At 42.0% G+C, this 25,324-nt stretch overlaps 1 protein-coding gene across 5 annotated transcripts in view; it reads left to right on the forward strand.

The window, feature by feature from the left end:
- Positions 1 to 9,456: 9,456 nt before the first annotated feature.
- The window catches only part of CPEB4 (cytoplasmic polyadenylation element binding protein 4), a 58,507-nt gene continuing 42,639 nt past the window's right edge, over positions 9,457 to 25,324 (forward strand). For 3 of the 5 annotated variants that reach the window (XM_066343777.1, XM_066343779.1, XM_066343780.1), the window contains exon 1: positions 9,457 to 12,059. In XM_066343777.1, coding sequence (XP_066199874.1) covers positions 10,935 to 12,059 — 1,125 coding nt within the window. In that variant the 5' untranslated portion in view covers positions 9,457 to 10,934. The remainder of the gene's footprint in view (positions 12,060 to 25,324) is intronic. The other 2 variants (XM_066343778.1, XM_066343781.1) reach the window with 2 other exon arrangements.

Below are 25,324 nucleotides of genomic sequence, written 5' to 3' on the forward strand. Positions count from 1 at the left end.
TTAACCAGTAAGCCAGTGCTCCTCAGCAGGGCTGCCGGTCCCTGCCATGCTCGGAGGGAGGCCGCAGAGGCGCTCGTACTTTAATTACCGGGCATTTGTTTGACTCAGTATGGAGTTATTTCAGTGTGTTTTGGGGAGAAGAATGACAACCTCTGTCTTATGGCGCAACATATTCATTTCCCTATTTACATTAGTTTCCAAAATTTTTCCATTTAAGCTTATTTAGTTACTTTCTAAAAGGTGGGTCCATTTACAAATAATGTTGGGTGAGAATCATGAATGAGACAGGTAACCATACAACTGTAGGGCCAACATGATGTGTCTGAGGACACAGAAGAGGCTCGGATTTGAAGAAACACTGCCTCATAAACGGCCACATGTGGATTAAAAAGAAACACACACACACACACACACAATGAAACTAATTTTTAAACTCTCACCGGGCATTTACAAGTTTGTCGAAAGTTGCTTTAAAAAATGCATCTCAGACCTCGCTTAACAGGACTCCAACCAGCCTCTAAACTTCTAAATTTGTAGCGTGTTTATTTTTTTTTTCCTCCTTCTATTTTTGGAACATAAATGGCCGAGTGGATTAAAAAAAAAAGGGCTGTAAATAAAAAATGAGCTCGGGGCCCGGAGCGCTCCTCCGCCCCATTTTCCACTCTGAGCAAATGGTGAATTACAGCACCCCTGGACATAGCGGCTTCTAACTACCAAGCTGCCAGGCTTTTAAATAACGGCGGCGCAGAAGTGTGGCCATAATGCTACCTATTTCCCTTGCTAAATTATGTATGCATTTATCATATTTTACACGGGCCGTTGAACCTGGAGGTACCTCTGTGGGGGCCAGGTTATTTCAAAGAAGCCATTACTGAGAATTAACTCAGCTGCGTTAGAAACTGGCACATTGAGTTGCATGCGATAGTGCCCGTTAACATTAGATGATTACTGCCTCTGCAGTTGTTTTTGGGGGTGGTGATGACTCTGTGTGTGTGTGTGTGTGTGTGTGTGTGTGTGTGTGCGCGCGCGCGCTTGTTGTGTGTGTGTGCTTGTGTGCATGAGTGTGTGTCTGCAGGCATTATCCGATGGCTCTGAGGCACTCCACTTCATTAAGGAGCTGTTTAACATTAAGGGTATATCAATAAAGACTAGGTTAATGCACTCGTGGAACTGGGCCTCAGATGACTCAGTCAAAGGAAGCTATTACCCTGTTTAATGTGTCTTTACACAAGATTGAAATGGTTTATCCTAAGTTTATACAACCACTCTCTAGGTTTCAGAGTGACTGTTTTGCTGGAACATCAACAGCTAGTGGCACAAGTTCGATGCCACCGGTATCTTGATGTACACTATAAGAGACTGCTGGATTTCCCCCGTAACACCAACAATACAATCTAGAGAACTCTGTAAGGTTTTACAAAGTATGCTTGCTAGCTAAGTACACAATGTAACATTTATTACTTTTGGACTTACTTGTGACTTGGATATAAGGAAGAAAATATTGATTAATTCAAACCGTAATTCAACAAACACTCATTAAATGCCTACCATGTGCTGGGCACAATGCCGGGTCCAGGGAATACAAAAGACAAAGACAAGAGAGCCTGACCTGGAGCAGTAACCCTGATGGGATCCAAAGGGTCAGTTAGATAATAGTCAATTATGTGGCCAAGTGTCTGTGCCAACTTAAAGATACCCACCTCTGCTTGGGGCCCAGGGCAGCCAGCAAGGGCACTTGGGCGGAAGGAGCCCCTCTGACAAACGCACGGTGTTCTTGTCAATCAGACCCGCAGGGGAGGGTCTGTGTGGGGAGCAGTGATGACTTTTGTTGACTCCTCCAAAGACGCCCCTCTCTCCTTTCTAGCTGAATCCTGATTTTGATTTACGTTTCATGTTGGGATCCTTTGATCTCAGAGAAGAGGAGCTGAAGTCTGATCTAGATCAAGGCATGTGACCCAGTTCTGACCAAAATGGTTTAAGAGGAAGTGTGTTGGAGGGCTCTTAGGATCCACCCTGGTCACAGGAAAGCTCATGACCAGAAACTCCCCAGCTCTCTGAAGCCCTCAGCTTCTTACTTGTAAATGCCATGCGTGATGACTGCTGCTGTAGGAGGCATCTTAAGACCCTGCAGGGAAGGCTGAGAATATGCAGAGATTCCCACCTAGAGCCTGAATCATTGGGCAGCCAGCCTCGGCCACCTCTAGACTTCTTGATGTCCGAGACAAATAACCTGCTATTGTTCAGTTCACTCTTACTCTTGCAGTTGGTGACACCGAGCAAATGGTATTCACGATTGAGCCAAAGTTCCTGAAACCTCCGGTGTTTCAGGATGTTTGGAACAATGCTCTCGGAGAGTTGCAAGAGGTGACACTGAACTGGCTTACAGGCCCCGGGCCGGCAAGTGCATGGGGGTGCCATGTGAGCGGTGTGGCAGTGCTTTTCGGAGAATGGGGCCTTTCCTGGTGCAGAGCATGACAGACAGGACGGTACATGACCTTGAATCAGACAATGAGGAATGTAGTTCCTTACCATATGACCCAGCAATCCCTCTACTGGGCATATACCCCCAGAACTCAAAAACATTGGTACATAAAGACACATGCAGCCCCATGTTTATTACAGCATTGTTCACAGTGGCCAGGACATGGAAATAACCAAAAACCCCTTCAATAGATGACTGGATAAAGAAGATGTGGTACATATACACTATGGAATACTACTCAGCCATAAGAAATGATGACATCGGATCATTTACAACAACATGGATGGACCTTGATAACATTATACTGAGTGCAATAAGTAAATAAGAAAAAACTAAGAATTGTATGATTCCATACATAGGTGGGACATAAAAATGAGACTAAGAGATATGGACAAGAATGTGGTGGTTACAGGGGTGGTGGTGAGAGAGGGAGGGGGGAGGGGGAGGGGACGGGCACAAAGAAAACCAGATAGAAGGTGACAGAAGACAATTTGACTTTGGGCGATGGGTATGCAACATAATTAAATGTCTCAATAACCTGGAGATGTTTTCTCTGAACATATGTACCCTGGTTTATTAGTGTCACCCCATTAAAATTTTTATAAAAATCAATTTTTTACATTAAAAAAAAAAAAGAAATGTAGTTCCTTTTACATTCTCTTTCAGTCCTTCTAATGATATAAAGAAGACCTTCCCAGATTGGCAGCTAGTCTGTGTCAGCTCAGTAACCTTAGTCATCTTCCTCGTGAACAAAGGGATGAAAGGCCTCAGACAGGGCGCTAGATATGCCTAGGCAATCTAGGAAAAATTCAGAAAGTTATTTTGTTTTCATCGTTTTAAATGTGATAATTACCTTTTGGTTATAGCCAGCGATACTAGTTTCTCCACTTTGGGTGCTGAATCAAGTTGCCTCGAATGTGTATTTACTCTTTTTTTCTTTAAAGGTAAGCCAGCTTATAGAAAAATATGAAATAAACACTAGGGCAGGAGCTACACCAATATGGCAAAAACCGGGACGCTGGAGTGGATGGATAATCACTTAAGTTTGAAAACTGCGTCAGCAATGAATACATCAGGAAGCCACTGAAAGTATTTAAGCAATGGATTCGTGTAATTAGACTCTCCATTTAGAAAAATTCAGTGAGCGAGGCCAGGAATTAAATCTGAAGATGGCTTTTGTAAATGATCCATCATCCAGGTGAGGAATGATCAGGCTTGGACCAAAGCAGAGATGGAGAGAAAGAGGAGATGCTGAGGAAAGAATATGAAGGAAAGCTGGGTGCAATTAGACGACAGAGAAGGAGAGGGAGGAGTTCAGGATGACTCCCACATTTGGCTCCTACGGACAACTCTGAGACTGAGTCATGGCACCATTGGCTGAACTAGGGAAAACGGGAGTGGGGCAGAGGCTGGGAGGGAGGTGGTGGTTCAGCTGGCCCCACTGAACTGAAGGTCCCTCATTGAACCCAGATGGGGGTGGCCTGTGGACCACTGGCTCCCAAAGCGTGTTCATCACACCAGCGGTATCAGCCGCATTGGAGAGCTTGTTAGAGGCGCGAGGTCTTGGATCCCATAACCTGTTCAGTCAGAAATGTGGGTCTGTTTCAACCCGTCCTTCAGATGATTCTGATGCACTAAAACTTGAGGACCACTGGGTAGAGGAATGAGTTCTGAGTCAAGATGCCTGGAGAAGAAAACTGAGTTATTTTAGACAAGGCCCTTCCCTGCACCTCAGTTTCCTCAGCTGTAAAATGAGGGCATTGACTTGGCTCTAAGACCTCAGGTGAGTTATGAAATAAATATCTCTGGGTCTAAATACCCCACCCTCTGATATTTACCTCCTTTTTCTTCTTTGGCAATAGATACCAACTTTTAACTAAACACATGAACATGAAATAAAGGCCGTACTTCCCAACCTCTTGGCCTAAAGCGGTGACCACATGGCCAAGTTCTGGCCAATGGGAGAAGGAAAGGGACCTATATGTCTTCTGAAAAGCTTTCTCAAAGAGAAGGCTTATGTCCTTTTTTATCTTTTCTTCCTGCCTCTGTCTGGAATACAGATGTGAGGGCAGAAGCTTGATCAGCTATCTTAGATAAAAAGGCAGAAGTCACATTTTGAGGTGGAAAAAACAGTGGGCCAGAAGAAACCTGGTTTCGATGACTTCCAGAAACCGCCCCACCAGCCCTATGCTCCCGCTCTCATCTTCTTTTATGTGAGGAGGGAACTTTTCTGTTTTAGCATCCTTATGTTGGTTTTTCTGTGCTTTCACATTATTATGAGAAAACCGCTTGTACCTTATAATTTTATAAGAAAATACTATGGGAAAGCTTAATTAGAATTCTAGGGAGCAGGGCCTGGGAATACGCGATGGATGGGCTCCCTTGGAGAGTAATGCACACTAAAGTTTGAGGCTGGATGCTTATGAATCAACTCTTATAATTAATTGTTCTTTAGTAATATGCATACTGCAAGAGCAGGGAGCAAATAATTTGGACATAAAAAGGAAGGACCAGCTTTAGAGTTTTTTTATTTTAATATAGATGACTTTCTTTGAAGCTTTATTGCTAAAGGTTCTGATGTGAAACTCCTTTGGTTGTAAACATCGGCCAAAAGAAAAATAACCAAACTGGACAAACAGGACTGGGGACTGAGCCAATGGCTATGTGGGGGCCACCATTTTGGTCTCTGACTCCCAGCTCTCTGGCCCTGGACCCTGTGTCATCCCTGTGAGCTCTGAAAAGCTTTGTTGTCCAGCATCGCAGGTGACAATCCTCTAGCCTAGCCACAGGGTGTGAGATGACAGCTGTTCAACAGCGTGGCCACGGTTTTGATGCAGGGAAGTGAAGTGTGTCCAATCAAAGCAGCAAGGCGTAATGTGGGGCAGCAGCCCGTCCATGTAGGTGGTTGGAGCCACAAAAGGATCTAAGTCATGCCATATGATGAGTGTCACAGGAAGGTCAGCCCCCTGTTCCAGCTTACCTAAATCTTTGCCAAGATACAGCGATTTCAAGTGAAGAACGACTGTGTCCTAGACCTTCACAAACCATTTATTCAGTGACAGTGCATTGGAGGAACTGGCTTCACCCCTCCCCATCAGAGTGGCTTGTTAACTATGGACTCTATGTTAATGATCACACCTTCAATTGTAACGCAGGAGGAAAACACTGTTTAAAATGCAGAGGGTTATAAAACAACAAACCAAAAGAGAAAATGTAACCCAACAATTCACTGTTAAAAAAAAACAATGGCGCTTTCTAAGTAAACACGTGCACTTCCCAATATTGAAACAGGGTGATGATCAGAGGTGGGGTTTACCGAAACCTGCTTTGGGGACTTGGTTTTGTTTCTGTCCCTGGTAGTGAGCTCCCAGGTACTGTTCCAAAAGTAATTCCACTCTTCTCTTTTCCCCTACCTTCACAGAACCTGCCTTTCTGAACATTATTAACATCTTTTTTTTAGTTTCACTGAAAGCTCTATTCCACCACCACATTACCACATTAGAATGCTACTAACGCCCCACGGCAAATGCTGCTGGGTATTAATCTCTTAGGGGACTGAACCATATACCTGCCCAGACTTGTCTTCTCGCTGCGCTCATTACCCAAAACAACACCAAGGACGCCGTGTCCTTCAGTGCCATTACAGAGCGCTCCCAGGCCACCAACTCTAAAAGGACCCATCGCTTTAAATATCTCTGCATGCAATGAGCATGTGCTTATGTAATTTATGATAGTACCTGGGGGATTCTTTTTCGTGCAGGTGTCATAATTGCACAATGTGCCTCTGTGTTTTATGGAAATGAGCTGAAGCAAGGCCAGTGCACTGTCCAACCCCAGGGGCTGGCAGCCACATCATCTAGTCTTCGGAGCCTTATGGAGTCGCACAGTGCGCACAACCTGGGCCGTGTTGGGTGGTGGCCCCGATTGCCAAAGTCATCAGACCGGCCCCTGGAGAGCTGGGGTGTGTGCTGTTGGGAAAGGGCTGACAGTGCGATGGTGGAGGACATCAGAGCCGGAATGGGGCACAGTTCACTCTGTGATTACGGGGTGAGATGTCTATCACCTACCAAGCTTTAAGAGAGGCCAGTGAAGGAGATATTAAGGCCTTGCTTCCTGGGAGGCTCTGGTTTTGGGGTGTGGTTGACCTCAAACCCCAGAGTGTACAATAGCCATCAGGGCACATGCATTCAATACCCTACAGGTTCTCTGACGGTGTGTCAGCCCTTGTTAGACAGGGAGGGAGGATTGGTTTTGTTTTTTCCTTTTTTTTTTTTTCAATCTAGTAACAACTTAATGTTTGGGCAGACGCTGCTTTCTCTGTAACCCAAAAGCTTCCCAGTGAGCACGCTACATGGGAGGGGCCCTCGTCTGCCAGCAGAGTGTTCAAGTCAGCAACACTAGATCCCTTTGGAGATCCTAAGTGGAGCTGCTGAATTTGTTGTCATGGTTACCTGGGACAGTTTCTGAGGCCTGAATGTATTCAAGGAGGGCAGCCCTGAGCTGGGTATCCTGGGTTTCCGAATAGTTGACTGAGCAAAGAGAACTGCTTCCCCTTCCTTTTCCCAGGCTCCTAGTCCCTAACCGGAAGCCTGGTATCTACACTGATCATTCTAGCTTCAGCTGAGCTCAACCCTACTGCCTACACTTGTTGAAATCTGAAAAGATCAGGCTGCCCTAACAGCACCCTGACTGTGGCTTGGGGGTGCCTCCTCCCTCTACAAACCAACACTGGTTCCTGGATTCACTCATGCACGCAGCTGCTTCCAGGCAAAAGACATCTGTGAAGCAGTTTTCTGCATTTAATATATTAATAAGGAACTCACATTTTGTAAAACCTCCTATGAACCCAGCACTTCACAGGTATGGTATGTAATTTACCAACCTAGTGCCAGAGGAAATATTATTCACATTTTGTCTAGGAGGAACTAGGGGCTTGTAGAGGTGATGTCTGGGGTTGTATAACAGGAAATGGCAGAACTGGGATTCAAATTCAGGTTGGTAGATTCCAAAGATAGTCAGTCCTCTTTGCTCCAAGTCATGGCTGCCATTTTAACCACTGAGAATTGCTAGCTCCAAAAGACTCTCAACCATCTCCTGGGCGCTAAACAGTCATTCTTTTAGCTAATAAATATGTCCTGAGCCTGCTCTATGCCATACCTTCTGCTGGCTGCCAGAGACACAAAGATAAACTAGACACAACTTTGCCCACAAGAAACTAACCCACTGACAAGTAGTAACTAAAAAGGGGGAACCTATAAGATGCTAGAGAGACAGTCAGTCAGGGGACTAATTTGGAGAAAATGACACCTAACTGAGCTAGCTAAGTCTCAAGGTATGTCCAAGGTATAAACAGAGCAAGACCCAACCCCTATGCTCTAGACAACTTGCAGTAGAGTTGCAGAGATAAGATTCATATTTGTGATACAATGAAAGAGAATAAAATCCCTAAGACAGGTTTTCTAGATGGATTAAAAACCCGAGGGAAAAGAAGTTGGAGCCATGGAGGGAAGGTTACAGACATGAAGTAGAAGCCACCTCTGTTCTTAAAGAGTCTTCTTAAAAGTCTTTGATCTCTCTTTTTTCCCTACTCCTGCCACAGTCATTTCTAGCTCTACTCTGATATTTTTCATTTCTAATTTCCTACTAAAAGAAAACACTCACTTATTCATCTTTAGAGCTTGTGCTGAGAGCAAGGCATTAACCTATGCCCCGATGGTGGTCATAGTAGTGGGAATGTACAAAGATGACTAAGACATCCCCTTGATCTTCGAATGAATAACCTAATTGAGAAAGTTTGAGAGATGTGAGCTCCAAGTTGGACTTGGAAAGGAAAGGCTTTATCCTTGCAGGTTTGTTCACTCACTTCTTCAGCATTCATTCACTGACGCCTTCTACCGACAAGGTCCTCTCCTCAAAGAGCCCACAGTTGAGCACAGGTCCGGCAGACATAAGCAACCATTACAATCTATTGTAATAAACGAGCGTTAGATGTACGTTGGGCCATGGATGCTCAGAGAGAATTCAGAAGACAGAGTGGGTAGCTTTTGAACAGATTCCTAAAACTACATAGGGCTTTAGCAGGTGGATAAGAGATGAAGGGAACGTAAAAAAGCACCGAGAATATGGTATGTTTGAAGCAGCTTGATGTGGGGGCGTTTGGAAGGAGATGACATGTTGAGATTTACTGTCCGCAAAAGTGGAAAGGCCTTGAATACCAAACTTGGGCGAGGTAACGGGCAGCCATACAAGAGATCTGAGCAGGTGAGGAGCACCCGATTTTCGTTTTGAAAATGTCTCTGTTACAGCGCAGAAGGGAACTGCAACGGGATGGAGACGAGAGCTCGGCCCTGGGCACCTACAGCAGCTACATCTTTGTTCCTGAGAGGCTGCACCAGACCTAAGCCAAGCGCGGGGGAGAGGGGAGCCGAGGGTGAAGGGAATGCCCAGTGTGAGGTCTACATTCAGGACAGGGGACGCACGTACTTCTAGGCACCACACAGCTGCTGGGGAGACTCCCTCTGGGGCGGAGCTGGTCCATAGCACGTGACGCCTGGGGAACCACCTTTACTGTGGGCAGTCCTTCCGTTCACCCGCGTTTTCAAGGGTCGCCACTCCGATCTCCAACACCTTGATTCTTTTCTTGGGGCTCAAGGAACCTCTTCTCTTCCGCGCATCTCTACGTGATCCTCCTGCAAAGGGTCTTTAGGCGAGATAAACAGCGAAGGAGGCCCTTGCCCACATCAAAGATGGCGACATGCTGCGCTCACTCTGGGTGGGGGAGCGGGCTCCAGGCGCAGACGGAAGGGGCGTCTCTCGAGGTTAACTTTTCGACCTTCCTGGGAGGGGAATCTAAGTGGAGGGGCGTGGCTTCGCCTAAATACTAACAGATGATTGGTCTCTAGGAAGGTGGGCGGGGTGTCAGTGATACCCCTCTCTACCCCTCCCTTTTCGAACCGGAAGTGTCTCTCGGTCTTTCCAGCTGGTTGTCATTTCACTCGGCTCGGTCCTGAGGAGAAGGACTCAGCCGCGGCTGCGGGACCCGGGCGCCGGGAGGCAGTGGCGGCGGCGGCGGCGGCGGCGGCGGCGACAGCAGAGGAGGAAGAAGGAGAGAAGAAGAAGAAGAGCCAGGCGGAATCCGCACCGACGACAGCGGGGACTGCGGGACCGGGGTAAAACGACGACGGCTGCGGAGACGACGAGGACGGCCCAGCAACCGTGAGGAGAAACAAAAGCCTTCTAAATTATAGTTAAAAAAAAAATCTTGGGGCAAAAAGAAAGAGAGCGCAAAAGGGGGAGGCCCGTCTGTTTTAGGATCGCTACGCTAGTGGGTTTTTCCTTTCTCTCCCCCTCCCCCGCCCCCCCTGCGGAGAATCGAACTGAGAGAGGACTGAACAAACCGCCCCTGGGTCCCATGAGGGAAACACACCCCGGAGCCGCCGAGAGGGGAAGAGGCCGAACCCGCAGGACCTTCCAGGTCGCCCCCTTGGTCCCCGCACCCCGGGGCCACCGGCTCGTCCTCGTCGAGTCTCGCTAACCCCTCCCGATCGCGACCCCCCGAGAGGGAGAAAACGGGGGTTTCCGACCCATTTCATGGGGGAGAGGAGGCCGGGGGGGGAGCCCAGGACCCGCGACCGCAGCAAGATCTGCACCCAGAGCCGCAGGAACAGCCCCCGAGGCCCAGACGGCGGCCCGTGAAAGAGCAGAAACGGGACCGAGAACAGCAGAGACCTCCCTGCGACCGTCTCTCCATTCGTCAAGGCTGATTTCCCCCTCCCGCAACCAGGAATTCACCTCCCACCCCCCAGATAACCTAATATAATCTATCTATCTATATATATATATAAATATATAATATATAATGTTCTTAAATTATTCCTGATTTTTTTTTTAACCAAGCTGCCAAGAAGAGAACATATTCTCCCCCCTTTAGCCCTGTTCTAATTTTTATGTGAGTGAATCTAAACTGCTGAGGAAGACCCTATGTGATTGTTAAATTATATATATATATATATACACACACACATATATATATTTTTACGCCGCGCAATGCTTATTCTTCTACATCCATAGATGCTTGAGAAGCTGTGTTTTTGTCCTTCATGTACGTTTTCCTTTGGAAAAAGAAAGCGCCTATTTTACTAACCAAAGACTTGATTTTTACCCTCTTCGTTTTTTATTCCCTCCTAGAAATAAGCCCCGTTGGATTCGTGTCAATGTTTTAAGAGATTTGGGTTTTCTAGGTATTTTTTTCCCCCCTTTCAGAGACCAGAATTCCAAATCAGAACTGTTGAGGGTGAGACGCTGCGATCTTTGAGCTAGCTATAAATAAGACATTTCAAGCAAACAGAATTTGGGTAGCAGATACAGAAACGTGAGACATCAGGTTGTCGTCTTGTTCGTTTGTTGTTTTGGTTTTTTTTTCCTTGTAAGATTCTGCTCCTAAAAATAATAAATGGGGGATTACGGGTTTGGAGTGCTAGTGCAGAGCAATACTGGGAATAAATCTGCTTTTCCAGTCCGATTCCACCCACATCTGCAGCCTCCGCACCATCACCAAAATGCCACCCCCAGCCCTGCTGCTTTTATAAATAATAACACAGCTGCCAGTGGCGGCAGTGCCGGGTCAGCTTGGCTCTTTCCTGCTCCGGCGACCCACAACATTCAGGATGAGATCTTGGGGTCAGAAAAAGCAAAAAGTCAGCAACAGGAACAGCAAGACCCTTTGGAAAAGCAGCAGCTCTCCCCCAGCCCAGGTCAGGAAGCTGGAATACTGCCTGAAACTGAGAAGGCAAAAGCTGAAGAAAACCAAGGGGACACCTCTTCAGAGAATGGCAATGGGAAGGAGAAAATCAGAATCGAATCACCAGTGTTGACAGGGTTTGATTATCAAGAGGCCGCGGGGCTAGGTACTTCCACCCAGCCCTTGACGTCCAGTGCGTCGTCTCTCACTGGTTTCAGTAACTGGTCAGCAGCGATCGCGCCTTCCTCCTCTACAATCATCAACGAGGATGCCAGTTTCTTTCACCAGGGAGGGGTCCCAGCCGCTTCGGCTAATAACGGTGCTCTGTTGTTTCAAAATTTCCCCCATCACGTCAGCCCTGGCTTCGGAGGCAGCTTCTCCCCTCAGATCGGGCCTCTGTCTCAGCACCACCCTCATCACCCTCACTTCCAGCACCATCACAGCCAGCATCAGCAGCAGCGGAGGTCTCCTGCTAGTCCCCACCCCCCGCCGTTCACACATAGAAATGCTGCTTTTAACCAGCTGCCTCATTTGGCGAATAATCTTAACAAGCCCCCCTCTCCATGGAGCAGCTACCAGAGCCCCTCTCCTACACCTTCTTCTTCCTGGAGCCCCGGAGGTGGCGGGTATGGTGGCTGGGGAGGCTCCCAAAGCCGCGACCACCGCAGGGGGCTGAACGGAGGAATAACGCCGCTGAACTCCATCTCACCTTTGAAGAAGAATTTTGCAAGCAATCATATTCAGCTCCAGAAGTACGCTCGCCCCAGCTCTGCCTTTGCTCCTAAGTCTTGGATGGAAGATAGCTTGAACAGGGCTGACAACATTTTTCCTTTTCCGGTAAGATTATGTTCCGCTAATAGATTAAGATGAATAAGGAAATGGCATGGTGTAGTATCTAACTGAGAAAGCTTGAATTGTCCGTGTTCATATCAGAACCCTTCCTAGAATGTGAGTTACCAGACATCCTATCTACCAGGCGGGAGAGGAGTGTCATTTGGAACAAAATATTCAGCTGTTATTTTGATAAATTTCTCATTGTAATCTTCCTGTAGATAATTGAGTGATTCGGCATAATTGATACCAGGTAGCTAGTGATGTCATAATTAACTATAGTACCTTTCAAGACAAGAGAATCAGGGTTGGTTTTTCCGGTCTTACTTACATGAGGGTAAATAATATAGTGATATATGTTTCACTGTGCAAATTGATGAGCATTTTCTACCCATATGCAGTAACTATGTAACCAAAAAACTTCATTTTTCTTCACTGAAGTGGTCACTGAAAACCAACTCTTAATTTGTGGTGTTCTCACTGCTTATATTTTAGATCTGGAACCTCTCTGAACCATGCAGTCTGAACAGTCTGAACTCATTAATTTCTTTTTTAAACCTCTATGCAATTTCTGGCCTGCCTTGTGTCAGCAAAGAGTGCTAGAGAAATGATCTAAGTGTTTTCTTCATGTCCATTTATTTTTGAATACTAGGAAACTGTGGATCTCAGAGTGACTCTTTTATGATGCCTTTCACCCATCTGTTTATTTTCCAGTGTTAACACGAATGGTGTAGATAATTAAACCATGCCTAAAAATAGATCCAGGCCAAGATCACTTGTCTTTCTTGCCATCATTTATCCTTCATCTACGAGAGTCACATTGTTTGAAGTTTTTGGATTAATGAGCAGCCAGTGTAGTTGATAGATATGAGGTAAAAGAAATTTCATAGTTAATTGAATATCAGCTGCCCCGCTAAATTTGTATATTTTGGGGATATGGTCATTTATATATGTTTAGGAAATTTATATGAGATAATAAGCTAATGAATCAGTCCTTACAAACAGCCTCACAAGGTAAGTTCAGTTATTATGCCATTTTACAGATGAGAAAATTGACTATCAGAAAGATATAATAACTTTCCCAAGAGGACACAGCTCATAAGAGTCCAAGCTCTAGGTTGAAAAAACAAGGATTAAAATATATTTGTATGCATATATGTGTACATACACACACACATATGCTATAGCTAGGCTGTTATTTTAGAGATCTTTTTGCAAGGGCTAAAACAGATTATGCAGAATCCTATGTTTTAAGTAATGATTCACTTGGTGGGGAAGTTTGCTCAGAAAACACTGTGTCATTCCAAGGAATTAAATATCTCCTCTCTAATAAGGATTCAGGTGTAATGGTTAGGATGTATCTTAAAATATTCAGTTAAATTTAGTTTTATATTTTTAAAAAAGAATTTTTTGCCCAAGTATCAAAAGCTGTTTTGAGAAAGGGATTTTACTCAAACTGAAGGGAGCAATTGTTGTGTTTTAGTGGTCAGGTAAAAGGCTGTTTAAGACACTGGCAATCCCATGAAGTCTATTTTTAAAAAGTTGCTTTTGATGTTTCTTTGAACATAAATTTAAGAGAACATTTAATGCAAAGGTAACTTTTATGAATTACTTATATAATACTAATTCTAAAAATCTAAGATGGTATTTTGTACATTTTAACTGGATGAAGATTGGCTCAGAATTGAATATTGAATATACTGTGGGGGGGGGGTTCTCTCTTTTTTTCTCTACTCTACACTGTTGAATGACCTCATGGCTAATTTTCTATTCTCAGTTTACTGACTTTGGGAAAAATGAAAATTTTAGAAAATGAATAAACTATACGCGTTTGCATATGACTGATATACTTTTATAGGGCTAATGGAATGTGTTTTATAAGTGAAATCTTTTCGATCAGATGGCTTTTTAGAAATTAAGCTGGTTTATGACAATAATAAAATAGACTAAGATTGATAAAATATATTGTTGGAAATTACCTCTTCCCTTAGAATTGTCTCTTGTCCTGAGGTTGAAGGAAAGGATGAGTCAATATACCTGGCTCAAATGTGGTAGGATGAGAAAGTAAGTTGCAGTTCTCTGCTCACTGTCCCAATTTTTTAAAGAGATTGAGAAACAGAGAGAGAGAGAGAGAGAGAGAGAGAACATGCATCCGTACACAGGCTCTAGCATTGGGATGATTTGAAAGCCACAATAAAAACAAGTGATTGGGAAAAAATCTTTAAAACAAGAAATCCCCAATTGGGTTTTGAAAATATAAGATGTTAGTAAACTGATTGCTGCGTGCTTACTTGAATGAATTCAGTTGTGTGTGTGTGTGTGTGTGTGTGTGTGTGTGTGAGTGAGAGAGAGAGAGAGAGAACAATAATTCTTTTGAACTATTTGGCACAAACAATCATTTTGAGTTGAATCACTTGATATGAAATGAAAAATCATTTTGAGTTGCTTAAATTTGATATGAAAAACTTGAAGGAATGTTTATTTGACCGGGAGCCAGAAGACCTAGGTTGGGATCTTGGCCCTAACAGTATCATAGCACTGGGGGGACTCAGTTTTTTAATAAAATGTGGGGGATGACCTAGGTGATTCCTAAGTTACTTCTGATCCGAAAGCAAGCTACTGTGAAATTTAAACTATTACCACAATCTACTTTTTTTAAAAAAACACTGATATTTTATTTAAATTTATTACCTTGAGCACTGTTAAATTAAGGAAAGAAATTTTATACATATTAGTAATTCAATTTCAATTGCTATTGGGAAAAAAATTTCTTAGGTGTAAAAGAGATTTTTAAGTTTACCATAGACATTACAGAATAGAGTTTACATATCTACTTTATAATATTGGTATTCAATCAAAGGCTAACATGGTATTGTATTAAAAGGAAATAATTTACCTGAAATGTAACTAATACTAGGTTTATTTTAATTTGAAATGAATCAGAATGGTTTTTATGTTTAATGCAAGTGTGGATACATACAGTAAATTAAAATTTAATTAGTTTTTTTTCCTTTTGACCAATCTTAACCTCTTTTATCCAGATTTATGGAGCAGGAAAAGATTACAGATATGTGAATAATCCTCTTAAGTAACCAATATGACAAGGCATTATATTTTGGGATTTTATTAATGAAATTTGTCCCTAAGTTATTTTTGCTTCACTTAAAGCCTTCATTATGTGAATTCAGATAACATACCTCAAATCCAGTTTTCAGATACAACTAAACTAATATATATTTAATAATAACTAACATGCCTATGATATTCTAAATACTTTACATGTATTTACTCATTTATTTCATACAACAGTCATAGAAGGAAGAAATTATTATTGTTATTATTACTATTCGCACACAAGATTTGGCTGTTAAGTGTTGTACTACAGTGCCTCTTCACATAGCTATAATACAGGTGGTGTGGGGGGAGGGGAGGAAACACCTCCCAGAAGCATGTAAGACAAGAGGAAACATTTTAGACTCTACATAACATTTTGAAAGTAGAAAATAATAGAATGTATTTATCACCTTCTAAATGTTAAACTTAGTATTCAAGTCAATATTTTTTTCTTTGTTATTAGTACCTATTACATACCAGGCACTGAGCTAGGTGCTTCCACATGTTATTTCACTTCCTATGTAAGATTTCTCAGCCCTGTGAGGTCTGGTTTTATTGTCCCAACTTCAAAATGAAGAAATAAGGTCCATATTCATGTGACTAAAGACATGATTTGACCTTTACATTAAGGGGAAAAAATCCGCCCCATCCTGCCAAGCACATCCTGGAATTCTGATGTCCAAACCAAATAGTAGGCTGGGGCACCGGCCAATACTGGAGTTATATTTGAATATAGCATTTTTTTGGAGGGATGCCTAGATCTTCTGTCCTTACGGGAAAGTAAAGGGGAATTGTGTAGTATCTATTCTGATACCCTCTTATCTTCTGCTCAGTTATGTTCCCACCACCATTAGCTAAGAACCAGGAAGTAGGCAGACAAAAAAAAGCAGAGACAAGATCTGTCACAAAGACAATATTAAAACCTGATTGATAGGGAGACATAGAACTATAAAGCTTCTCTAGAACATTAGTAATTCCGCTAAAGGTTTTATCTGTCTTGGGTTGCTTATTCAAAAGGAATACTCTGAGAAGTAAAACATGTGATAAGATAAGCAATACTAAAGACTGTTGGGACCATTCACAGATGCCCACGCTACATTTGTAATTATTTTAATTTCATGATTTTATTAATATTAGAGACCCATAGTTTAATTAAAAAAAAATTAAGCTACCTAACATGGCCACACACTCAGGATACCTCACAATAGCCCTTCACTGTCAGGTATCATTATCTTGGTGAGGGGCTGTCTTCCTGTATTTCAGTAAGTTGCTCAAGGTCACAGAGCTAAGGGTACAGAGTCAAACTTCAGTCTGGACCCAGAGCCTGTGCTTCACTCTCCATTCCTGGATGCACAAAGTAGCCTTTCTCAGTAATTACTCAAGTTTCACCTTCAGAAGCTGATTAAAAATAGGACCTACACCTTTATCTTTCTATCTACTGAGGATTTGCTGAAAACCTGAAAGTGGAACTTCTTCTGTTTCAATAATATAAAATGTGCTGAGGCTCAACACTAAATTTGAAGTTAAAATATTATATATTGCTATGAATTTATCATGGTAAAATATACTTTAATTTCTGTAAGAATGATTTTCTTTGAACAATTAAATATAAAATGAGTTTTGTCAAGAAAAATCAAAATAAATGTTAGAGTTATAGGCTCCCTGCCTTAAAGAGAAACACGTTACGCTCATTATCCTCTCTGCGATGGGACCAAAAACCAACATACAATAATAGAGCACTGAAAAAAATGTGATGGTGGAACTTTGAGTCCCAAGAAAAGTAAATTTAGACTTTAAAATTCAAAGTAGACAGGTTAATGGTAAGACTACATTTTTATTTCTTTCTTCTGAACACCAGCAAGGATTATTTTCAAAAGCATAAACTCATGACCTAAGTATTTTGAAATATTTTGCCTATAGTTGTTATTTTAAGAAATTTGAGCCTGACTAGGCAGTGGCGCAGTGGATAGAGCATCAGACTGGAACACAGAGGACCCAGGTTTGAAACTCCGAGGTGCCTGGCTTGAGCACGGGCTCATCTGGTTGAGTGTAGGGTCACTGGCTTGAACATGGGATCATAGACATGACGCCATGGTCGTTGACTTGAGCCCAAAGGTCACAGGCTTGAAGCCCAAGGTCGCTGGCTCGAGCCTAAGGTGAATGGCTTGAGCAAGGGGTCACTTGCTCTGTTGTAGCCCACCCCCTTAAGGCACATATGAGAAAGCAATCAGTGAACAATTAAGGAGCCACAATTGAGAATTGATGCTTCTCATCTCTCTCCCTTCCTATCTGTCTGTTCCTCTCTCTGTCTCTCTCTCTGTCACACACAAAAAAAGAAATTTGAAACATTTGTATATATTAAAGATGATGATAATTTAGTGAAGAATTTGTGATCTTTGCTAAGAGGTAGGAAAAGGTACCATAGACTTAAATTGGGTATGTTTTAGCTTTTATTGTTGAATTAAGTTTTGTTTTTCATATTTCAGTTTATCACATATTTATTGAGCACCTGCTATATAAGGATAGGACTAGATATCTCATAAAAATTGTTTTGACTTGGTTTATTCAATGTATTTCTGATCTGTGCTAATCTTTGAGTGATACCAAACATACATTTTTTTTTCTCATTATAAACAAATTAGCAACGAGCCTAAATAGTTTCCTTTTGATCCACAAGCTATTTAAACTTGAAGGTAGACTAACAGATTCAACTTTAGTATAACAGAAACAATGTGTAAATGGCATTTATGCATATTTTATTAATGGTCACATTTATAAATATACACGTATATAAGCTTCCTTGTATATAGATATACTTATTTAAGTTTGGTGAGTAAACCACAAAAGGCAGACTTTCACCTATGGGTAACAGAATGAGGTCCCATTACCTGTCACAGAAAAACTCCACCAGCCACCTACAGGTCCTCTCTCATGTTTACAGATTGAATGATTAAGATTCAAAGCCTTAAGCTGTGCAAGTACTTTTCATATTGTATAATAATTAGAATAGGCAATTTCTATTTGCTGAATATTTACCAGGTATATCCCAATCATAATCCCTCAGTATTATATACTTTAAAGTCATATTTATATTTAAGTATTATGTAACATACTTTTAATAATAGTTCTTCCAGTTGTTTTTGAAGATTGCATCAACTGCTAGTCAGTGAAATAGCTGCTGTCATCTTACTGTCTGTAAAAAAAGTTAAAAAACAAAACAAAACCCAACATACGAGCATTGCTACTCAGAATAATCTAATCACAGTGTGGAAGTCAGAACCTGGTTCCAAATATGACTCTGCTGCTTCCTAGCTGTGTGACCGAGGGCAAGCTGCTCATCCTTCCTGATCCTTTGTTTTCTCATTTCTTTTTGGTTTTCAACATGATAAAATGAAATATATGTCTAATATTTAGCTTCCGAGAGATTCTGTTATAAGAAAGCAAATCATCCAATAGAAATATTAATTCAAAATCTTGCAAATAGCACTGTTTCTTCAAATGTGAAAACCATTGTATAATGGGTGTGTGGTAATGTGAGCTTAATTTTAAAGAAAAATTTTGTGAATTATAATTTTTTAAAATAAAGTCACTAATTAAATATAATGGGGATCCACCTAAATAATGCTTTCATACTGAAAAATTTAGAGGCCAATTTTTTTTTCTCTTGGATTAAAGTTTCCCTCATATCTTTTATATTTATTATGGAAAAATTTAAGCATATTCAGTAGTAGACAAAACTGAGCGAACCCTGTGTCCACGTCAGCTGGCTTCACCAGTGCACAGGTCCTGGGCAGTCCTCCTCCAACTGTCTTCCTCACCCTCTCCCTCCCTTTCATGTTATTTGGAAGAAGTTCAGATATGTATAATGTCATTTGTAAATGGTTTAGTCTGTGTTTCTAAAAGATAAGGATTTTTTTTCTCCCTTAAAAACAAAACAAAATGTTTTTCATTAGTTGTTTTCAAAAGAAAGAGAGAAACTGAAGCAAGGCCACATTTCTGTTATATCTGCTCGGCCCGTTTCACCACTCAACCTGGTGCTGATCTCTAAGGAAACCACCTGGTCTGAGAAGGATGCTGGTGATCACATGGGCATTACAGAAAGAGGGACCCAGCAGGAGCACCCAACATCAGCTGGTGACTGAACCCTTGGAGGAGATCAGCCTGTTTCCTCCCGCAGCCTCAGCCTCCCCTGTGGCCCAGTCTTCTGTGGGCGTGGATGGTCTGTGAAAGGAGACTCAACAGGACAGGACTGAGAGCTTTTGGCCAACTGACTGTTTTTGTTTTTTAAGAGGAATTTAGAGGTTGAAGGTCTTTTACGGGCTTTTGGACTACATCAAGCCTTTTCATCTCTTGCTTTCTTTCAACCCACGAATGTTTGATGCTTCCAGTGGTCCATGGGAGGGAGTGCGTGACCAAGGCAAGCGTGCACCTTCTCCTTATGAAGTGTGTGATCTGGTGGGTGACCTCTTGCTTTGTGCCTGAGTTTGAGAAGTACCTTTTGCTTAGGAGACTCAGCCGAACCATGACTCAGAAAAGAGAAGAGATGACATGGCTTACAAGCCCTGGAAGGCACAAGCTTCAACTTATGATACAGAGTGTGCATGAGGGTGACCATTCTCTCTGCTGACTCTGGGCCATGATCAGGCCCAGTCCACATAGAACAGAGGAGCTCTGACAGCCAGTAGGCAGCCAAAGATAGAGGAATAGCCAGCCAGAATGGTGCTCATTACTTCAGTTCTTAGGGATGAATTTTAGTAGTACTGTATTTACCTACTTCCTTTACTGACCTCTTGCCCTGAAGAGCTTATTAGGTAGCATAAATTGTATACTGATATTTTTGCCTTTATAGGTTTTGGCTCACTTTGCTGATCTCTATGAAAATGGACCACAGGAAATATCACAGAACAGTTGAATTATTCAGATATAAACAATACTGAATTTAAAATGTTAGTTTCAGGCTCTTTGCCATTGCATCAGAGAGAAGGGGCAGAGGGAATACTTATCCATGATAAATCTCTGTTTATCCATAGAAAAGTTCTGCTAACTGCTGGGCATTCAACACAGGTTGTCACATACCTTATCTACTTTCTCTCCTTACTACAATTTCATAAGGAAGGTGAGATCCTTATTTTGCTGATGAAATCAAGGTTTGGAGATGCCACAGTATCGGGGTCACTTGTCTAGGCAGTGGTGATTTAAACGCAGGTCTTAGAATAGATTTAATTATTTCTCTCTGCCAGGCAATGTGAGAATGAATAAACAGTCAACAAGAAGAAGGAGACTATGGATCCAGGAACTGAATAATCAAGCCTAGAATGCCACTTTGTTTTTTTAATACAATTAAGTGGTGACAAGAAATGTTTACTTACCACTTTAAGAATTTCTAATGCTCAAAGTGAATGTGGTTTCTTTATTGAAGGTGGAATGTAAGAAAATTTTCTCAAAGGCTTTCTGGAGAGATCTGATTTGTCAGTTCACATAGGAACTAATGGAGCTATTGATCCAGTCAGGGCAATAAACCGAAGACAGTCATTTATTTGGTTATAGTTTATTATTCTATTAAGAAGCTTTTGGTCACCAAAAATCTGTAAGATCTTTGCCTTCATTATAAAATGGTCATAATGAGACAGTTCTGACTGAAGAGGGAAACTGCTAAGAAATATGAGATGCTGCTAAATGTGCAAAATCTTACCTCTGACTTGAGCCTCTGACACTTGTTCTGGGAATTCAGGCCCTGAGTACAGTGAAGGATTTCCATGTCTTGCAAGTGTTAATAGGTTGAAATTCCTAGGTTAGGCAAGGCTTATTTAAGTGGACTACTTATCTGAGCTTCTGCCCTGAAGTGAGACTCTACTGTTTACTATGTCATTTCAAGGGCAATTAGTTAACTCACAGCTTCTCTTGCCTAAAATGGGATGAGGCCCTGACCAGGTAGCTCAGTTGGTTAGAGCATCATCCCAATATGCCAAGGTTGCAGGTCAATTCCCTGTCACAGCACATACAAGAATCAACCAATAAATGATAAGTGGGACAACAAAATTTATCTCCTCTCTCTCAAATAAAAAATAAATAAATAAAACAGCTAAAAATGGGTATGATAATAGTATCCACTTCACATGATGGTCATGCAGAATTAACTTATGTAAATTATACAAAACTCGTTAGATGCCCAGGAGGTACACGTTAGCCACTTTTACATTGGTGATGGCAGTGGTAATGGATTTACTGTATGCCACACACGTGCTACAATCTGTGACCACAGGGATGCATAGAGCGTGCAGTCCAGTGGGGGATAGCTGGAAGAGAGCTGGTCGATGTCATGTCAGATGTCAGCATGCTAGAGGGACACGGGAAAAGGGCACTTGTGCCTGCACAAGAATGTGTGGGTCATCTTGAAGTAGAATCTTGAAAGTTGACCATGTAGTCAACTTTTGATGTCTGTGGACTCAAATATTTAATTCAAGAAGAATATCTACATTTTGGAAAATCTTGGATCAAAACTCCCATAGTTACCTTTGATTAATTATAGGCTCTGCTGGCATCTCAAACTTCCTATTTAGGCACCTCTTTGACACATTGGCATAGAGGTGCCTTTACTTTCAAAACAAAATATTTTCCTTTCCTTTCTTCACCAGGGAAAATTTAAGCCAGAAAGAGAACCTTGCATAGGCTGATACAGATACGTGGCACTCTGAAAAGCGCCAATCACAGAATGTCTGTATAGGAGCGGAATGAGTAATGGGAGAAGCCGAATTTTGGCTTCGGTTCTTAATGATGTGGTTATATTAAGTTAATTATATTTTGTGTTTTAGACCCTGTCTAGTATGCTAAAGCATATTATTCAAGTATGAAAGGACAAGAGTCAGAAATAGAATGGTTATGGTGGTTGATTTGTTGAAATTGAACTTTATTATAATTTTTTTTCCCCAAGTTATGACCTTAGAACTTGGAACAGAGGGCTTTGTTTTGGGTTTTGAGAGCAAAGCCCGTCTCTTCATATAGAAACCTTAAAATGGTTTGGATGGAATAATTAAGTTAAACTGTATCATGACTAGTCAACCAGGATGTAAGCTACAAATCACACTTCCAAGTACCTAATGAAGTTAACCTGTTGAGTGGAATTGCCTAACTCAGTGGTCCTCAAAGTGTGGTGGTCCTTAGCTTTACTTGAAAACTTGTTAGAAATGTGACTTCATGGACCCAACCCAGAGCTACTGAAAGAGAAACTGGATGTTGACCCAGTGACCCATGTTTTCACAAGAGTTCCAGATGATTCTAATGTTCTCTCAAGTATGAGAAACACTGGCTTAGATTATCCATCTGAATGTTAACAACAACAACAAAACCCAAAACCACGAATGAGGATTTTGGTTTGTGGCCTAATAGAAATCTAGTTGTTCTTTCTGACAGTAGTAGACCAAGAGGTTCATGTGCTTCTTGTGGTTGCTTCTGGAATGTTGTGAAAAGCCATGTCATGTCATCAGTTACATGCTGATGTAGGCCTTCCTGTTTTGCCATGACAAGGCTATTCAGGTGTATATAATAAAAGAAAAGGTTCTGCCTGTTCTTTGAAACACTAATTTGTTTTTTTTCAGAAAGTTATTTATTTATTTTGTATTTTTCTGAAGCTAGAAACCGGGAGAGACAGACAGACTCCCGCATGCGCCCGACCGGGATCCACCCAGCACGCCCACCAGGGGGCGACGCTCTGCCCACCAGGGGGCATCGCTCTGTTGCGACCAGAGCCACTCTAGTGCCTGGGGCAGAGGCCAAGGAGCCATCCCCAGCGCCCGGGCCATCTTTGCTCCAATGGAGCCTCGGCTGCGGGAGGGGAAGAGAGAGACAGAGAGGAAGGAGAGGGAGAGGGGTGGAGAAGCAGATGGGCTCTTCTCCTGTGTGCCCTGGCTGGGAATCGAACCCGGGACTTCTGCATGCCAGGCCGATGCTTTACCACTGAGCAAAGCGGCCAGGGCTCAGAAAGTTATTTTTATCAGCTTTGATTTTCATAGTGACTTGTGGGACTTTTCCTTTAGGAATTGTCCTGTGAAGTAGAGATGACAGAAACTGAAAGCCATCAGTTACCGATGTACAATTTAATATATTAAATATAACAAGATCACAAACTAAAATGAGTTCTCAGCATTGTAAGCAAGTTTGCTCTGCTGAGCCTTGAAAATAATTGGTGCTCTTTTATTTTTATTCATGATTATTAAGCTACATGTTCTAATATCACATGCCTGGTTCCTCCTTCAGATTCTGCCTCTTCCACTTACCTGATACTGATAAAGTTATTAAGCACTTTAAGCTTCAGTTTCTCTGTGAAATGAAATGATAACTGAACATACCTAATTGTATAGGATTTTTGTGAGTAATAAATAAGACTAGACATGTAAATCATTAGAACTACATAAATGCTGGCTGTTGATATTGTTATTTTCATTACTGTTACTACACTTCTACTCCTGTGGTTGGCAGTAGATAACCTAGAGATGCATTTGTGATAGGTCACTAATTTGTGCACCACATCTGTCTGTCATCTCAACAGGCAGAAGGAAGATTAGGCCTCTCTTTCTCTTCTTATGTTTTCAGTATCTCTGATATCCTCTATTTCTCTTATACATACATTTTGTTCTTTCATTTCATGAGTAATGTTTGAGTGCCTCCTGTTTGTTGGGCACTAGCCAGCACATTCCTGCACCCTGGGCCCTACGGCAGAGCATCTCATTTATTCAAATGTATGCCTTAATTAATGTGGTCCTTTGACTACCATGACCATTGCCTTACCCAAGGAAGCATTGCCTTCTGGGAGTGAGATCTGGACTTGAATCCTGACTACACTGCTGAGCTATGTAATGATCTGTCTGTGCAGTAAGCTGGCTTTCCCCTAGTCTTCGTTTTTATTATTAAAATGGGAATACAGCCTAACTTATAAGGAGGTTTGTGGATTAATTAAGACAGTATTAATAAGGTACCTAAAATAAGGTAGGTTCTTACTAGATATCCCGTAAAGGGTGGTATTGCTTTTCTACTTTTTCTCCCTGGAGGTTGCTAGGGAAACTGGTAATGGTGGGTTGAAGCAAATATTTATAGTTGCCGGTGTTTTTTGTTTCATAATAAATTCATTAACCTTTTTTTTTTTTTAAAAATCAGGACATCCCCCTCAGTGAATTGTTTTAAATCTATTTATTTAAATCTTGTTATTTTGCATTAATCTGTTCTTGACCCCCACCTTTTATTGACACCCCCACACACATTTTTTGTGGGCAAAAGTGAGAAACTTTGATTAGTAATTCTCATTCACATTTTTGGTTCCTGCCATCATCATCTTCATAATTTACAACTGTGAGTCTTGGAAGAACACAACCTAAGGACATCATCGGAGAGCTAGAATAAAATATATTTTGGACCTAGGAAAGGACATCATAGATCTAATCAAACTCTTTGCTATTTTAGACCAGGAAAGAGGTCAAGGATCAAAGTGCCCAAGTTCACATGACACACCAGTGGTGGAGTTGGGACTTGATAGTGTCTGAGCTCATGCCGTTGATTTATGCTGATGTCCGTGTTTTGGTCATCAGTTCAAGTGCAGTCAAGGAGAGCTGTCACTTAACAAGGCTTCCATTTTATAATTGTTTACTTTCTGGAAAGTAGATCGTAGACCATAGATCAGTGGTTATAATACTTGGCCCACTTGCAATCAAAAAAGACAAAATCGAAGAATGAACTTTGAAAATCAAAGCACTCTTGATTTGACATTGCGTTGTTGGGTAGGGAAACTGACTTTGTGCTGTTCTTATTACTTGGATTGAATTATTGTCTACTCCTTCACCTACTTCCTAATGGCACAGACACTTACATTATAGTTTAGGGTTTTTTAAAAAGATTTTATTGATTTTAGAGAGAGAAGAGAGAAAGGCAGGGGGTGGAGGAGGAATGGGAAACATCAACTTGCAGTGGTTGCTTCTTTTTTTTTTTTTTGTAATTTTCCTGAAGCTGGAAACGGGGAGAGACAGTCAGACAGACACCCGCATGCGCCCGACTGGGATCCACCCGGCACACCCACCAGGGGGCGACGTTCTGCCCACCAGGGGGCGATGCTCTGCCCCTCTGGGGTGTCGCTCCGTTGTGACCAGAGCCACTCCAGTGCCTGGGGCAGA

This window comes from Saccopteryx leptura, chromosome 6, assembly GCF_036850995.1.
Source record: "Saccopteryx leptura isolate mSacLep1 chromosome 6, mSacLep1_pri_phased_curated, whole genome shotgun sequence".
NCBI classification, from domain to species: Eukaryota; Metazoa; Chordata; class Mammalia; order Chiroptera; family Emballonuridae; genus Saccopteryx; species Saccopteryx leptura.